Genomic DNA, 17,750 nt, shown 5'->3' with positions numbered 1-17,750 from the left:
GAGAGGAAACTTGAAAGTGACACAGGATAAAATGAAAGTGAGACATGACAAGAAATCTCAGATAAGAAATTTCAGTCCTGAGGACCGAGTGTTAGTGTTGCTTCCTGTTCCAGGTCAACCACTACAGGCTAGGTATTTCGGTCCCTATGCAATCAAAAGGAGGGTTAAGGGTGAAGTACTGGTGAAAATTTGAGAAAACTACATAGGTACCTTTGAGAGGCCTTTACACAAAAACAAAGTCAAGTTAATATCTAATTTTCAGTTTTTCTTGAAAGATATAATCTTGGCTTTAACTCAGACCAGTTTCAACGCTTCTTTGTCATATTACATGCATATAATTTGCATAAATTAGACCGTCAATAAAAAACAAGGAAAAACAAAGAACACATTTCTACTTCTATCTTCTATGTCACCTATCATTCTTTTCACACAAAACTTGGTGCATGTATTATACATGTGTTACTCTACTACCTGATGAGAGGATTTTGTGAAATTATGTCAAATGTTCACTAATTAGCTAATTATGCCAATTACCAGATAAAACTTGGTTGTCCTTCAATAAATCCACAATGGCTACTCCTATAAACAAAAGCCTTCATCATTTTAAAGGAAGTGATATTCTGAATATCCTGTCCAAATTTCAGCCCAAAAGAATGATGCAAATTTAAAGTTATAACAAATTTCATGCAAAATATTATATTTCTTGTAAATTGCGTGTAAAGATAACAATAATTAGGGGTACTTCTATGACCTCTAATAGCATGGTTCTTGTTTATAAGACTATAAGGAAACTGTTCAGCTAAAAAAAAAAAAACTAAAAAAAAATCACCTGTTCACCAGTACTACACCCTTAATGAAACAGATTACGTGGTGACAATTCCCGACCGACGGAAAAAGCGGCAGCTGTGTCATGTCAACCGACTGGAGAAATATTATGAGAGGAAGCCTGTGGAAAAAATGGTTCCTGTCTCACCTGTCGTACCTGCAGTTGGGGTGCAAGAGAATCCAGAGTTAAAACTCTTCACTGATCACAACCCCTTAACGACAAGTCCTTCATTCAAAAGATGAAAAATATAAATCAGAGGTTGATGAGATGGGGTTTGGCTTTGCAGGAGTTCAACTTGGAAATTGAGCATGTAAAGGGCAGGGACAATGTCGTTGCTGATGCTTTATCCAGAGTGACCTAACTTTGAAAATTCCTGTAGGTTGTTTGGACGTTTTGTTGCTTTATTATGGGGAATATTAATTATTGTTGCTCACGTGAATTGATCATTTGGGTGTGAGTTTTACTTTTGTTTATTAAAAGAGTTTTTGCATGCAAAGAAAGTTTTCACTATGTTCCAACTTTCTTTCTTGAGGGGGGGAAGTGTTATGGATTCGTCACTTCCGTTGTTGTGGTTCTCATCCACTGTAAACATTTTTGGTTCCATGTACTATTATTGTTATCGTTTAAGTGAATTGGAGATAACTGTTTTGAAAAGGTAAAAAAAAATTAATGTTTTAAAAAGAAACCGGAAACCGGACGAAGAAGAAGAGGAAGAAGAAGAGGAAAAGGAGGCGGAGCGAGTAAGGTGGAGAAGAGCCGAGCTGCTTCGAGGTCTTGAGCAAACACTGGAAAACGGGGGTCATGAGTGAACTTTGGGTTTCCTGGGAAAGGGATTCATGCAACAGAGTTGTTATCGCTGTGACAGATAATAATAATAATAATAATTCATTTATTTTGTATAGCGCTTTTCATGAAGCCCAAAGGCGCTTTGACAGAGTGCAAAACATAATGCATAACAAAACATGAAAACAACAATTGCAAAAAGACAAGAATCAATAGGGAAATATTTAAAGCAAAAGGAGGGAGAAGGAGAAGTGATAGTCAGGGGTTAAATGCTGTGGGTTGAATGTTGAATGCAGTGCTGAACAGGTGGGTCTTGAGTGATGTTTTGAATGTGGTGAGTGAGGAGGAGTCTCTGATGGTGTGAGGTAGTGAGTTCCAGAGGGTGGGAGCAGCGATGGAGAAGGCCCTGTCCCCCCAGGATCTGAATTTGGTCCGCATGGGGGGAGGGTCAGGAGATTGGTACCAGCAGAGCGGAGGTTGCGGGTGGGAGTGTGTCTGGAGAGGTCAGTCAGGTAGGATGGGGCCAGGTTATGGAGGGCTTTGTAGGTCAAGAGGAGGATTTTGTACTGGATTATCTGGGGGATGGGGAGCCAGTGAAGCTTGTAAAGGACGGGGGTGATGTGGTCACGGGTCCGGGAATGGGTGAGTAGACGGGCAGCGGAGTTCTGAATGTATTGGAGTTTATTGGTGATTGTTGAGGGTGAACCATAGAGGAGGCTATTGCAGTAGTCCAGACGGGAGGTGATGAAGGCGTGGATGAGGGTTTCTGCAGCCGTGGAGGAGAGGGATGAGCGGAGACGGGCGATGTTTTTCAGGTGAAAGAAGGCTGTCTTTGTGATCTGTTTAGTGTATTTGTCGAAGGAGAGGGTTTGGTCAAAGATGACGCCAAGATTCCGGATGAGAGGGGAGGTGGATACTGGGATACCGTCGATGTTGAGGGCAACGTTATGGGTGGATTTTGTGAGCGTTTTTGAAAACCTGCGTGTGAAAGATAAACCTGCATGTCAGGTTTTGCGGTTGATCCCGAAGAGAATCGTTGGAGTGCCGTTACGTCTCGAGTACGGGCCGTTGGCCGTTTTACCTCGCGCCCGATTCCGCATCGCTCTAGGCTATTCACCTCGCTTCAACCATTTCACCGCATCCAGACGCTAACCTGGTGTGTGTGTGTAACGTGGATTTTGAGTGGGAATTTGCGGTTCGCCGATTGGGAGCCGTTGAACGTCCATACCCGGAGGTGTGATTTCCCAGTCACCTCTTGAGGACACCTTTGCCCATCTTTGGCAGTGTGACTGTCAACCAAACGGGATTCTGGTCTCGATACGTCATCGTTCGGACGATCACTGGAGCGTGGATCGACTTTGGCTTGATGCCGGGATAGAGACATTGGGAATGCTCTTTTCGCTCACTTGGAGCACAGTGAGTTACATTGTACGAAACTGATGGTACCATCATAGGAATGATATTGTTGCGGATATGGGATTTGGCCTCCATCCATATCCGCTTGTAAATATTCCCCTATTTTCCCAATACTTCCCAACTATCCCCAATCCCCCATTCCCTAGTCCCATTTTCTGTAAACAACACTCTGTAGAACCGACCTTCCCCTATTTCCCCCATTAAATGTCGCACCCAGGTTCACCGCATCTCACGTAGACAACTATAGGACATCTTGCTAGTTATTCTTAGTCTATGTCAGTTAAGGACTCGTTTCCATTAATTCTGACTCTTCGTTGCACCAGAATGTGATTGTATGGCACTGTTAGAAAGTTTAGGACCTCCCAATACCTCCCCGCAGCTCTTCCTCATGGTACAACAACAACTACAACAACAGCGGCGGCGGCGCGGGGAGTGTGCGTCCTCACTCCGGCTTGGTTAGCCGCCATTGAACATGTGCTCCGACGGGGTTACCACGCAGGGGCTCGCTGTCAGCTCCTCGTCAAGGGCGGAGCCCGGTAAGCCCCCGCACCCAATGGAAGCGGCGGACCGATTCCATCTGGGGCGGAGCTAACGAGCCGAGGGCGTGTCACTCCCCGCTGAACATGCGCAGAGAGAGGGAGGTGACGTGAGATGCGCCCCCAGCTTGGAGAGAGAAGTCGCCACCTCCGAGCGCTGATAGACCTCCCCGCATCTCTGGACCGGACCGTGCTGTATCCTGTCCCTGAGCCAAGGTGCACCTTGAGCTATCGACTGCCTGTCCTTCCCCGCCATCAATCCCTGTGTAAGTCAGTCTTGTCCCGTTTGTCTGTGGTCTGTCGGGGATAGATAAGACTGTGTCTAAGTGCCCATCTTGCTGTGCTTTACCTCTTGCCGTGTAATCTACCCGTTTCTGCTTAACCAATATTATATTCTCCTCCGGAGGTCTTGAGAACTGTACCCCTTGTGTCATTGCATTAATCCCAGCCGTTGTGTCCTTTCCTTCATTGATTTAGCATAGCGCGATTTGGCCAACGTTCGAGTGGAATCGGGCGGGATAGGGTTCTAATCGGGGAGTACCTGTGCGGACGCGGTAATACCAAACCGCTCGGTAAACTAACATCTAAAACCGCGTCTGTAACAATTGGTTGTCAGGAGTTGGATTCGGACCTGGGACTAAATTTGTTAGGCCCAAATTTTGGAACACCAATTGTGTTAGTAAGTAACAATTGGTGTCGAGGAGTGAGATCGGACCCGAAGCGCGCTTAAAGCGCTCAAAATTACAAGTGACCGAAATTTGATTGTGTTTTACAAAAAATAAAAACCCGAATTTTGAAAGTCGCGCTTTGGCAGATCAAGACGGCTGGGTTCCGGTAGAGGAGAGTGAGGCAGGGTCGATCCAGGACCAAATTGAGGGACATGAGGAGAGCGAAGCAGTGAGGGTGGCAGGGTCGCAAAATCGCGTCCTCGCGCACGAGGTTACGGGCGCGCAAAATGGCGCCTCGCACATGGCCACGGCGACCGCGCCCGCGACCGTAGTAGCGCCGCTGGTAGATTTGGACCTTTTTTTATACAAATGAAGGCCCTTATGGCCCAGAATAGTGAGCAAATGAGGGCTGATAGGGAGCGATTGGGTGAGCGATTGGAGGGCCAAATGGGGGTAATGAGGGACGAAGCGAGGGCTCAGAGTGAGCAAATGGGAGCAATGAGGGACGAATTGGGGGGCAAAATGGTGGTCATGGGGGGCGAAATGGGGTCCAATAGCGAGAAATTGAGGGATGACATGGGAAACCAGATCGGGGGTTTAAGGAATGACATGGGGGCCCAGATCGGAGGGTTAGGGAGTAGAATAGAGGGACTAGACAATAGATTAGGGGAAATACAGGAGGGGTTAATGGGGGTAGAAAACAGAATGGCCGTTCAGGAGAATCAAATGGAAGGGATGAAAAAGGGGTTAGAGGGGTTAGAAAACAGTATGGAAGGCAAATTGAGGGACATGAGGGACCAAGCGGAAAGGGAAGTTAAACAAATGGGGCAGCAGATAGAGGGGGTCAGAATGGGGGTAGAAACCAAACTGGATGCTCACAGGGAGGAAATGGAGCAGATGAGGGTGGCATCTGGGCAGGAGATGCAAGTGATGGGAGAGGAGATCAGAGGAGGTGTGAGTGAGGAGGTCGGAGGAGTGCGCGAGGAGGTGAGGCACTGTAAGGAGCACATGGAGAAGGAGGTGAGAAAGGGGACTGTAAAGTTACAAGGGGGCATAGAGGACCTGACGCAGGAGGTGGAACAGCTGACGGTGGGACAGACGGAGTTAGTGGAGCAGGTACAAAGGAACACTGCGGTACTAGGAGGGTTAAAAGCGACACAGAAAGAACTAAAAGACGACTTGATAGCGACGAAGAGGGAATGTCAGATGGTACGTGAGGGACTGACAACGAGGTTGGACGAGGTGACAGAGGTAATGGAGACGAAGGACCGGCAGGTGAGGACGCACATGGAAACGGTCAAGGTAGCCTTAGAGGACGAGCTTGAGGAGACGTACCGGGAAATAAAAGAGGTGAAGCAGAAATTAGAAGAAGTGGAAGAAGGGGTGAGCGAAATTAAGAAGCGATGGAGAGAGGATAAGAAAGAGATAAAGGAGGAAGTAAAAGAATTGGTCCAAAGTCTGTGTTCGGATCGTGATGATGTGCTCATTAACCGGATGAGGGATTCGCAGGTGATGGAGGAGAAGCGAAGAGGAAGAGGACCCGGTGTAAGTGGTGACCAATATGGTCGTGCGTATGATGCGCCAGGTGATTTAATGAGCTTGGGGGTCGAGATGGACCCGGGTGTTCGTGAGAGGCCGTTGGTGAAGTGTGCGACAGGTCTGGTGTGCGAAAAAAGAGGTGTGCGAGAATGTCCGACCATGGGGTGTGTGAGGAAAAAGTGCGCGCCGACCAGTGAGTGTGTTGTCGAGAGTGAGTCGGTGGTAGCGCGTGTGCGAGGGAGCACAGGGAAGCGCGGTGTGGTGAGTGTTACGGAGGAAGTAACGAAAAAGTGTGCGCAAGAGGATGCGCGAGAAAGGTGTGTAACGGACGGGTGCATGGGGAAAGCGCATGCTGTCAAGAGTGAAGGAGAATGCACGCCTGTGGTGAGAGTTACAGAGGATGTAACGAAAGAGTGTGCGCGAGAGGGTGTGCGAGAAAGATGTGTGACGGACAGGTGCATGGGGAAAGAGTGCGCTGTCAAGAGTAAGGGTGAGTGCGCTGTCAAGAGTGGAGGTGAGAGTAGTAAGAGTGACACGGAGCGTGAGTTGGTTGTGACAGGTGAGAAAGGAAGCACACCTGGAATGGTAGAGCGTGTGTGGGAATGCACGCTGGAATTGGTAGTGAGGCACGTGGTTGGGTGTGCGAGTGAGGGCACACCTGTGATTGTCACAGAGGAGGTGACTGAGGAGGGGGCGCGAAGAGGTGTGTTGGTGAGGTGTGCGACCAACGAATGTGTGCCAAAGTGTTCGGTGGTCAGGTGTGTGACCAAGGCTGTGAGTGGAATGAGGGTACCTGGGTGTGTTAGAGAAGGTATGACGAGGAGCATGGAAACGGCTGCATGTATGAGCAAGCAAGGGGTAGCGTATGCATGTAAGCATGCAGGTGAAGCATCGACGGTAACCGGGTTAGAGGTTAGAACGACTTATAGCCGAATCGGGCCCTCGGTGCGTGCCGGGCTTCGTGTGCCGCGAGAACCAGCGGGGATCCGAACCACGGCGGTTTCGAAAGAGCCGCCGTACGCGATCCACGCTGTGCCTCGCTTGGAACGGCCGTGTCCGGACACCACTAGGCGGAGCGGGCAGCCCGATAGGAAGGGTCGTCATGGCGACCACTTTCTATTGAGACGTGCCGGCAGGTCGAGATCCGGACATTGGATGGCTCCGCGCCGAGGTGGTGCGTGGGATCTCGGCTCGGGTAAGGCCCCGTCCCTGCCACGAATGCGGGACGTATCCAGCCGCTGGCACCAAACAACCCGCATTCACTGCTCGGCTTTACGAAGCCGGGCTTTGGACAGGAATTGGCGCACCGAGAGGCATTAGTGAGTAGACTGTGTGATGAGGTTAGTGTTTTGGACCCAAAATTAGAAAAAAACAAAATTTGATGATTGGCAAAGGATTGGCAGTAATGATTGGCAGATGATGGGTAGTGATTGGCAAATTTTTGATTTGTTGAAATTTGATGTGCAAAATTGGTAGTGGGAGACGCCCGATGTGGTGGGATGGCAACTCTGTCATCCCTCACAAATGTGGGGCAAATGCGCTATAGTTTATGGGGTTGATGGCAGTGAAAACTAGCCCGGGTGGGTTAGGTTATATTGTTAGGGCCCTAGAAGATGACATTAGGTAACGTTAAGGTTTAGATAGTGACTGATACCTGTAGTGGGGACGCAGGTAGATTAGAGGGGATGATAATGACGAGGGAGCGCAATAGTTTAAAGGGACGACTGGGAAGCGCAAGTTTCAGAGGGGAGTAGTTAGATGAGATGATGCTGTGTGAGAACTGGACAGGTGTGTGGAGCAGTGTATGAGTAGTGAGTGTTGTGGATCAGCGCGAATGCGCTTGGGGAGAGAAGGGTGCAGGTGGCACCAGGTGTGAGAGCACAGGTGTGCAAGTACAGGTGTGGAGAGAGTTGGAGTAAGTGGTACGGAGTGGTGTGCATGGTGCGAAGGTGTGGATGGGGGAAGAGTGGACCCCTTTCACGAGTACCCGGGGCGGGTAGTGTAAGTGTTAGGTAGAGGGTATAGGTAAATTGTGGTTGGATATTGGCATTTGTGGTGCGGTTGCAGAATGGTATTGTGGATGGGTGCATTAGTGTTGTGGAAATGGCTGGGCGTGTAGCCTGTTAGGGTGTGTAGTTGGTTTGGGCACTCCACCACTGTGAGGATGTCGGCCAGGTGAGGCCGCAGGTGGGCTCTGGGAGCCGGTAGTTGTGGATGGGGCCCGAGGATCCGGAGGACGGACCCGGGTAGCCCAGTGCCAGAGGGCACCAAGGGGTGACAGAGCCAGGAGAGGGCCTTCCCCAGTTAGTTAGGTTAGGGTGAGGAGCAGGTAAGCTCGGGTGGCAACTGCAGTGGTGGAGGTGTGCAGGTGGGTAGACCTGCTGGGAGAGCTACACGTCGCGGCCCAGAAATTGTGCGAGGGCACCGGGAGATGAATCGGGGGAGTGAGACCCCAAATTGAGAAGCACCACAGTTTGGTCAATGGGAATTGGTTTTTAGAACCCATAGTGTAAGTGGGCCAATGGTTTGGCAGGAGAAAGACCCCGGGTAATGTAAAGTTGTTAAAGTCATTTAGGAAATAGTTAGGATTGATGAACCTGTCGCACCATATGCAGCCACTTACCTGTGGTGATGATGACTCCACACCTGTGTTTTCTTTGTTCTGTGTGCAGGAAAGGAGAATTGCTGTGTGGATTTGTGGGACGCATCACAACGTGGATGAGACATTGGGGTGATTCCATCTCTCCCTCCTTAGGAGGGACTGATGATGAATTGGTGATGGCAAATTTTGATGTTGAGTTGGAGATGGCAAATTTTGATGAGAGTTGGAAATGGCAAATTTGATTAGTTAGGAGGGAGAGAAGACGAATTTGGTTTATGGGAGGAACGGGGAAGACAGTAGGGACGTTTGTTGATTTGTAAAGTAGATGTTTATGGGTAGTGTTGTGTTTTGTGGATACAGTAAGGGGTAAGGGAGGGGCAATGTAGGTTACCTGGTGGGGGGAGGGGGGCGTACGGTAGGAACGTACCTGTCTCACCTGGTTCCCATGTGCCCCCCAGTGTGCATCACCTTGTATTGCGTGCACTTTTGCGCCCTTACCACCTTACTCACTTGTCCTCTTCTTTTGTCTCCCACCTCCGAGGATCTGGCTTTGGGGCAGAGAGAGAGGAGAGAGAGGTGCTGGCTCCGCAGTTGTGGGCCTGTACTTTCGCTGCTTGCTGCCTGGATCGATACACCATATGGACCGCAATTTTTGTGGCCGCCCACCATGGACCGCAGTTCTTTTGCGGCCAAGCACCACCCGTTGATGGACCTCTGGGTCAACGTGGCACCTATGCCATACAGGTGAACCACTTATAGTTGGCCCCCCTGACGGCCACAATTTAGAAATGGACGCGGTTGGCGCCTTTCTTTATTTTTGAAGGAAGCCAGAACACCAAGTGGGCTCCAAGGCAAGACCAGCGGCAGAACATCGGCCGGCTGCGACACCACCGGTGATTATTGAACACTTTATTGGTGCACCGGATGGTGCTGACTGTGTTATGGGGTGGTGCTTTTGGTGCTTGGATGGGGTGCTCTGCACATTATTAAAGGCCGTAGGGCCACAGGGCACTCGTGGGTTGGTGTATCGATGCTGGCATGCGTGCTCTCTCTCTATGCAGAACATCTGCATGTGTTCCTCCAAAAACAGGTCCTGGATCGTAGTGTAAATATCAGTGTAGTCTTGTATAAATGATGCTCCCTACCGGCTGTATGTTTAGTTTGAGGATTCTTTCCGCAATTCGGTTATCCTGTGGGTGTGTTTCTGTGAGGAGAAGGGTGCAACGTCGCAGGGGGACATATTTACTCATTTGTGAACATCTGTAAAACTGTCGCACTCAGGGTTGAGTTAATAGTAGAGGGAACTACATCTGAGTGCCACACTAATGTAGGTAAAAATTTATTGGGTCGGGACGCCCCGAGGTAGAGAAGGGTCCAATGTTGCGGATATGGGATTTGGCCTCCATCCATATCCGCTTGTAAATATTCCCCTATTTCCCCAATACTTCCCAACTATCCCCAATCCCCCATTCCTTAGTCCCATTTTCTGTAAACAACACTCTGTAGAACCGACCTTCCCCTATTTCCCCCATTAAATGTCGCACCCAGGTTCACCGCATCTCACGTAGACAACTATAGGACATCTTGCTAGTTATTCTTAGTCTATGTCAGTTAAGGACTCGTTTCCATTAATTCTGACTCTTCGTTGCACCAGAATGTGATTGTATGGCACCGTTAGAAAGTTTAGGACCTCCCAATACCTCCCCGCAGCTCTTCCTCATGGTACAACAACAACTACAACAACAGCGGCGGCGGCGCGGGGAGTGTGCGTCCTCACTCCGGCTTGGTTAGCCGCCATTGAACATGTGCTCCGACGAGGTTACCACGCAGGGGCTCGCTGTCAGCTCCTCGTCAAGGGCGGAGCCCGGTAACCCCCCGCACCCAATGGAAGCGGCGGACCGATTCCATCTGGGGCGGAGCTAACGAGCCGAGGGCGTGTCACTCCCCGCTGAACATGCGCAGAGAGAGGGAGGTGACGTGAGATGCGCCCCCAGCTTGGAGAGAGAAGTCGCCACCTCCGAGCGCTGATAGACCTCCCCGCATCTCTGGACCGGACCGTGCTGTATCCTGTCCCTGAGCCAAGGTGCACCTTGAGCTATCGACTGCCTGTCCTTCCCCGCCATCAATTCCTGTGTAAGTCAGTCTTGTCCCGTTTGTCTGTGGTCTGTCGGGGATAGATAAGACTGTGTCTAAGTGCCCATCTTGCTGTGCTTTACCTCTTGCCGTGTAATCTACCCGTTTCTGCATAACCAATATTATATCCTCCTCCGGAGGTCTTGAGAACTGTACCCCTTGTGTCGTTGCATTAATCCCAGCCGTTGTGTCCTTTCCTTCATTGATTTAGCATAGCGCGATTTGGCCAACGTTCGAGTGGAATCGGGCGGGATAGGGTTCTAATCGGGGAGTACCTGTGCGGACGCGGTAATACCAAACCGCTCGGTAAACTAACATCTATAACCGCGTCTGTAACAATATATTGGTTGTACAATTGATTAATATTGTTATTGTACTGTTATTCTTGTGTGACCTTAATACAATACTTGTTTGTTGGTAACAATTGGTGTGGTTTCACCATTGATCTTTGACATACAGAATAACACATCTTTCTGCCGTGACTCCTCTCGGGGCTCGGAGGTACACCGTGACTGGGGTTTGGGGAGGAGCACGTAACAGAATGCACACACATGATTATGACATCAATGCTATGGTCCTGCAGGGGGTTGGGGGGGGGGGGTGAAATAAGTGCTTGAAATGATTTTGTGTGTAATGACTTATGGAATGAGTATGCGTGGATAAGGGGTTTGTGTCGAATGAATGTGGGCGAAATCCACCGAGCCATGTCACTCACCTGCAACATCTGGACAGGGCCCATGGAAATTTGGGGATGCATTGGGGATGGCCCCGCAGGTAAGGTTGTGTCTTGTGGCATCCACCGGGGGACGAGGTCTGTAGACCGGGGTTGTAAAAGATGTTTAGAGTTTTTGGAATTTCGTAAGTTGGTAAGTTTTGTGGTTAAGTTAGATTTTGGTGTGTTGTTTGTTTCCTCCCTCTGCAGGAACAAAGAAGATCAATGTACATATTTGATTGCATGGTTGTTAAGGGGTTTAGCTTGTAAGGAAGTGTTGGTAAGTAATCCGACTCACTTCCCACAGCCCCCCTGATTTATTTCATATGTTAATTAAGTGTGTGACAGTAAGTGTTAAGACTGGAATGGTAGCGCCTGCAGTGAACCTTGCAGGAGCTACGCTTCTAGGGGAAGGGGGGGGGGGGCTGTGTTATGTCGATGGGGTAGTGATATGTAGAGCAGATAGAGCTGAGTAGGTAACATGCTTCGAGGTGTCGCGGTAAGGAAAACTACCTGTAATAAGTTCATGTGTAGGCATTTTGTCAGTTAAGATGTATACTTGTGAATCTACCAGGAGGTTCGAGGGATAAGTAGTGTAGGGATTAAGGAGTAGCGCCCCTGTGTGTCCTCACCAGGTTAGCCAAACCTTTGTCCCTTTTGGCACTGCACACCACATAGACATTCCGACAAGTCCTTAGTGCAACATTGAATAACACCCTCCCCCCTGACATGACTTAGGAAGAAACCAGGCCAGGACACCGCCGATGGGCGCCGCCGCCATTTACTTCTCCGACAGGCCTATCCACCTCGAATAGCACGTGCTATGACACCAGGAGCAAGGAGCGCGAGTGGGAGTGACGCAGTGGGCGTGCACCTGGGCGGGCCGGCGAGTCGGTGGAGGAGACTGATTGGTTGGCAGCCCGCCAGGGCTGACCTCACGAAGAAGGACATTTAGCGAGCGCCAAACGCCATTGGAGAGTTGACCTTTCGTGGAGAGTGTTGAGTTCGCAGTTCGTTTGAGGAGTTGGTTGGAAAGAGTGAGTTGCGCAGATTGGAGTTGGTTTTAAGACGCGGCAGAGACTGAGTTAGTTTTTGCGGTTGAGATTCCTGGCAGTTTCCTGGCCCTGGCAGTCCAGGTGCGATCCCGAGTAGAGAGAGTCCTGGCCCTGGTTGAGTTCAGAGTTGGCTTGCTGGTTGAGTTGGCTTGAGAGTTGGCATGTGAGTCCGAGCCCGAGTGGAGTTCGCTTGCTTCGTGCAGCCCTGCGTTGGACCTTTGGTGCATGGACCTCGTGGGGGTCGACGAGGAGCCTGGAGTGGGCGCTGGCCCGGGCCTTCACGGTGCTGGGGCGATGGAGCAAGGGACCTCGTGGTGTGCAGCGGAGATTGGACGGACAAGACGACAAGACAGATAAGACCGCACGCTATGTACACTACATAACGAACGTGTTATTTTCGTGCTTCATCCTCCTATTTGTGTTTGAGGTCTGGTGTGCAGGATCCCGATTTAGGAATTAGATTTACCGGCGCGTGCTTTTCCTGTCCCTGCCTTTATTTAATAAACCCTTGTATTATTTTGCATCCCCTGTTAAACCTGTGCCCACTTGAGTTGATTGCCCCTGACAGGACTGGAGCTTCACCGGCACGCTGCAGTTAAGCGCTTCTGCAGCCTCCATTTTCCTTCTCCCTCCCGCGCGGCCATAGTAAAATCCGTGTTTGGGTTGTGCCTCCGAATAAGACTGTTTAGGCTATCTGCGACTTTAGTGTTAACTGGAGTTGCACGACAATATCAAAGTTCTACTTGCATATTTAGCATCCACAAGCATATTCAAATGAGATGGGTCATCTGACTGATAGAATAGCTCACAGATAGCATACTTCGAGTGGTCTAGTCTGGGTTTGACACCCTTCCCGACGATGAATTGGTGTCTTGGTGCTTTGTAGGCCGGGGCGGCGGGGCATTGCATCTATGACTATAGCATCTGTTGGATGTGAAGTTAGGTTTGGTGTTCCATCTGCTCGCATTCGCTGGTGGATGTCGAAGATATCACAGTGTCTTTCACAAATAGTAGGCCATTGTATGCCTGTAAACCGGATGCATTCCAAATCTTTACTCTGCTTGTGGTTAAGCAATCAAGTTGCCTTCATGGGGGTGATCCATAGACCTGACATGAGCGGGGATGAAATAAGATGGCGCTGGTTCAAACTTGAAGTTGAGAGACCAATCTTTGCATCTCTGCACTGTTTCTTCCCCACACAGTCGGTAAACGAAACACATTATGAGTGTTTTCAGGAAAAACTCCATCCAATTAAGTTGAGGCTCATAGAAGAGTAAAATGACATAAAAAGCAGACTTTTTACAGGTATGCGAACATGGCATTTAGCAGCAGTCGTGAAGTGGTAGAAGAGGAATATTGCTGGACAGATAGAGGGAGGTAATGCCACAGATGGGAAAGAAAAATAGAGGAACAGAAGCACACAAGTGATAAAGAAGTCTGGATTTCAAAAAGTTCACTAGGAATGGGTTGTCCGATAAGTGCATTAGAGGAGCGAGACAGTAGAAAATTGAAAATCCCCCCAGTGAGAGGCAGTAGAAGATGGAGGAGAGAGACAGTAAAAGATTGAAAATCCCCCCAGTGAATGATGAGTAAGTAGTAAACACTACATGACAGCATCCTGATGGGTGATGCTAATAATTTCCAGAGCCTTGGCCTACATGTCTTTCTGCAGCAAGAGGTAGGATAAAGGTGGGATAAAGGTGGGACAAGGGAGAGTGATACTCTAATGTGCTTCAAGCAAAGTTTTTGCAGGTGATGATTATTTCTGTACGAAGGACCTTGTCTGGTGCAGGATGCCCAGTCTGCACCCACCTTTAGTAGGAAGAGGTCAAGGCTGATGGTGAGACCCAGGAGTTCAAGGGAGTTAACTTCTTCTAGAGATGGTCTTCTGGAGAGAAACTGAGGATGTGGGACTTACCGATATTGAAAGTAATATTTCAGATATTGGCATTGAAGCACCGGGCACATCAGCCTTCACAGGTATGCGGCTGATAAAGAGCCATTAAGAGTTACATGCCGTTTGTGTGCATGGATGGACTCGACCAGCCAGGTACGAAGCCAGCGTCGTATAGCATAGCCAGAGAGCTCGGCAAGCAGAGGTTTTCAGAATGTTATAAGTTCATGACTGAATGCCACGAAAAGTAATGGGTGCACATTAATGGGGCCAGCCATACTAAATGTACAGTAGTTGCTGCATGTAAAGGCAATAGGTCTTCCTTCCTCACAACCCAAATGTCTTATCACTTGAACAATGTTCAATTAACAATGAATGTTGAATGTTGAATGAATGAATGTTGAATGAATGTTCAACAATGAACAATGTTCATTTTATCAGCGTATTTTTTTCTATGCAATTTAGGGAATGCAATTCCTACAAGGATGGGGAGATTTTTGCACTTTCAATTCCACTTGAGACATGGCGATTCAACCCAATAGAACAGATATGCATTGACCGTATGGGATCGGAATTTAAAACTTTACTTTAAGTGCATTTTATCTGCTCTGTGACTCAAAACGCTTTTTCATTTGAGTATATCTTCCATTAATAGCCATTCCTTCGATAACGTTTTCCTCATTCCGTGAGGAGTCTCTCGAGTAATGTTGCGAAGACCCATTGGAGGGCTAAGCTGGCAGAATCGCTCTTGACGAATCAAGGTACAATGCTTCAAAATATAACCAATCAAAATAAAATTATCTGAAAACTCCATTTGAGCTTGTTTGCTCAAAATGAGTCGATTTTTATCGTTCATATATTTCAAATTCAGTCGCCATAATGTCTGTGGTGACTCTAAATCAGCAATTACCATGGTCGATGTGACCAACAGATGTTATCAGCAGTGACAGGTCAGAGAGCCAATTATTTAATGATCCAATAGTCTATGTATAAGCTTGGTTTCCATGGGCAACCAATTATGTGATGGACAGCTTTCTGTAGCGTAAGCATTTCCAGCACCGTTCATGGTACGCTTGCCAAGTGGATACCCCCAAGCCAACCCGTGAGTTTCCAACATTACGTGTCCGTGTAAAGGGAGCATTATATTACTCAAGCTGCTACGAAGGCCATCATCCTGGCATATTAATCTTTTGGTATGGCCATCGATAATCCAGAAGGATTGGAGATTCATTAGCGGCAAACAAGGCATGGTGATGCGAATTGTCGGCCATCGGTGACTTATTGTGCCATACCTTTGGGGAGAACCGGAGATGCAGATATTGAACTCGCCAAGATACACGTGATGATGGCAAGAAAATGCCTCATGCTGAAACTGCAATGATAAACAAATTAATTGTGCTTTCCTTCTGACTCATGAGGGCATTAATCTCATCATGTGACCTTTTCATCTTACTTTATACTGTCAATATATCAAATTCTCTCAAGCATTTAATTCTTGTTTTTCCATCCGCATCTATATTTCCCGACCGGTCCAAATTGCGCTCAACAAATTATTTTTTGGGTGTGATTGAATACTGAAAAATGACTACCTTTGAACTAAAGTCCATCATAGTCTTGGAGTATTTTGCACGAAAGCAGCTGAAACATTGCTTTGAAAATAAGAACATCCATCTTCTGCATTTCGCCGTTCTCGGTGTTTCCACAGCACTCGAGAACAAATACGGATTTAACCTTTTTAACCATTGAAAGTTGACGACTTTTCACAAGCAAAGTATGAATGAAAATGCCACCCAAACCCCAACCATAACAACAACCCCAACCCTAACCTTAACCCTAACAACCCTAACTCTAACCCTAACAACCCTAAACTTAACCCTAACCCTAACCCTAACAACAAACCTAACCCTAACCCTAACCCTAACCTTAATAACGCTAACCCTAACCCTAACCTAACAACAAAATGCACCATAAAAGTATTGCACTGATATTCTTAGTTGAGTAATACAAACAGATCCTGAAACGTATTGTAAGTGTAACATTGCAGATGTTGCTTCCACAAGCAATTAGTCCTTGATGAGACCTTATTATCTCAAGAAGTACATTCTAGGAGGATTGAAGGCAATTTCCACGTGGAAACGTCGTTATACGTGCTGAGTCAGCTATTCGGTCCAGACCTTGCGTTTCTGGGAGGTGACCACCAGAGGGCAAACTGCACGGATCCTACACCATCCGACGTTCCAAATGAACTCAACAAGCGGAATCCCGGCCCTAAAAATAGAACTTGGAATCCTGATCAACCTGGAAACTGATTAGCACGGATCAGGGTTCTGCGGACGAAATCACCACTTTGGGAGAACTCATAAAACAAACCATCGATATGATGATGTTAAAGAATAAGTCAACCATTGGTCGCAATTGTACGAATTATTGCAAAAACTTAAAGAACCTGATTCATTGTGAGTCATTCGTGGGAAAGCGTCGACCTGATCAATTTTCCTAAAACAACGCGCATCGGGACAGGTACGCGCATTCCATTGCAGCTTGTGGAGCGACGTTACATCGGCATCGCAGAGCCGAAACGATGGGAAGAGGGTCGGATATAGCTTGGCGAACCCGATCTTTTGTCTTAGCAGAGCAATTTGTCGGGGAAAAGGACGACGGGAGAGGAGATTCCTCGAGAGTCGAAAATGCGTAAAAGTGGCCGCTCGCGCATTGTTCTCCCGGCGGCTCAACGGAGTCCTGACCGAAGACGCATCTACTGCATTTTACTTCCTTCGAGATCCAATACTCTGCTTAGGTATCTATGGAACGACCTCCCCAGTCCCCCCGATAAACCTCTCGAACCGATCCATTATTACCCCCACGACGTCGTGAGCACCAAGCTCCCTTACCTGTAGCACAAATGGACGGCCGGTTTTCAACTGAGCAATGCTTGAGAGAATGAGCAAAATAAATACACAAAAGGCCGATAAAATTCGATCCCTCTCGATTGATTGACGTCAGTTATGGGTTCGATTGATCCACGCGTTCTTGTCACCGTGGAGAATGTACCACTCAAGCGCCGGTGCCCGCCGGTGCTGGTAAGTGATTCGCAGGAACCGATGGAGTGCTATTAAAGCTTCTCTAGAACGGGAGTCCCGCTCCGCCCTCGCACCCTGTGCCTTCCTTCCTCCAGCTCTCCCCTCCTTCCCCGTCTGGACTCCAGCTCGCCGCCCTGAGAGCAGCGCCAGTGGTGGAGGAGGGGGGGAGGGACTAAACAGGGGGCTCGCGCAAGCCGTGTCGGGAGCAGCAGATTTGGCGGGAAAATATCCCACGAGGTCGATGGCGAGGTAGTTTGGACTGTGCCCCCTTACTCGAGGAATTCCATTCTCGGGTGCTTTGTTTATTACAAATAAAAATAGAGATCGTGGCTTCAAGGACTTGGTGAGATGAAAAATTGCAAACATCCTGTTATTCGATGAACTCGACCCGATTTTCGACTTTTGGAATATATACAAGGATCTGTATTTTTTACAAGAAAAAAAAGAACACGTCAAATGACTGTTCGCCAATTACGTGTCTCATCGCATCCACAAGACTAATGAGC

General features: G+C 48.3%; 1 protein-coding gene across 1 annotated transcript in view; it reads right to left on the bottom strand.

Moving 5' to 3' along the window:
• LOC137429798 (uncharacterized) overlaps positions 1-17,236 on the bottom strand; it is a 99,100-nt gene extending 81,864 nt beyond the window's left edge. The window contains exons 1-2 of the mRNA XM_068120051.2: positions 17,056-17,236; positions 15,457-15,536 (exon numbers count right to left, since the gene is read on the bottom strand). Of these exons, the coding sequence (XP_067976152.2) occupies positions 15,457-15,529 (73 nt within the window). The 5' untranslated portion in view covers positions 15,530-15,536; positions 17,056-17,236. The remainder of the gene's footprint in view (positions 1-15,456; positions 15,537-17,055) is intronic.
• Positions 17,237-17,750: the final 514 nt, after the last annotated feature.

Source organism: Myxine glutinosa, chromosome 6, assembly GCF_964187855.1.
Source record: "Myxine glutinosa chromosome 6, kmMyxGlut1.1, whole genome shotgun sequence".
Classification (NCBI taxonomy): domain Eukaryota; kingdom Metazoa; phylum Chordata; class Myxini; order Myxiniformes; family Myxinidae; genus Myxine; species Myxine glutinosa.
The sequence above is the reverse complement of the archived record's forward strand: the minus strand, read 5'-3'. Positions and strand labels throughout refer to the sequence as shown.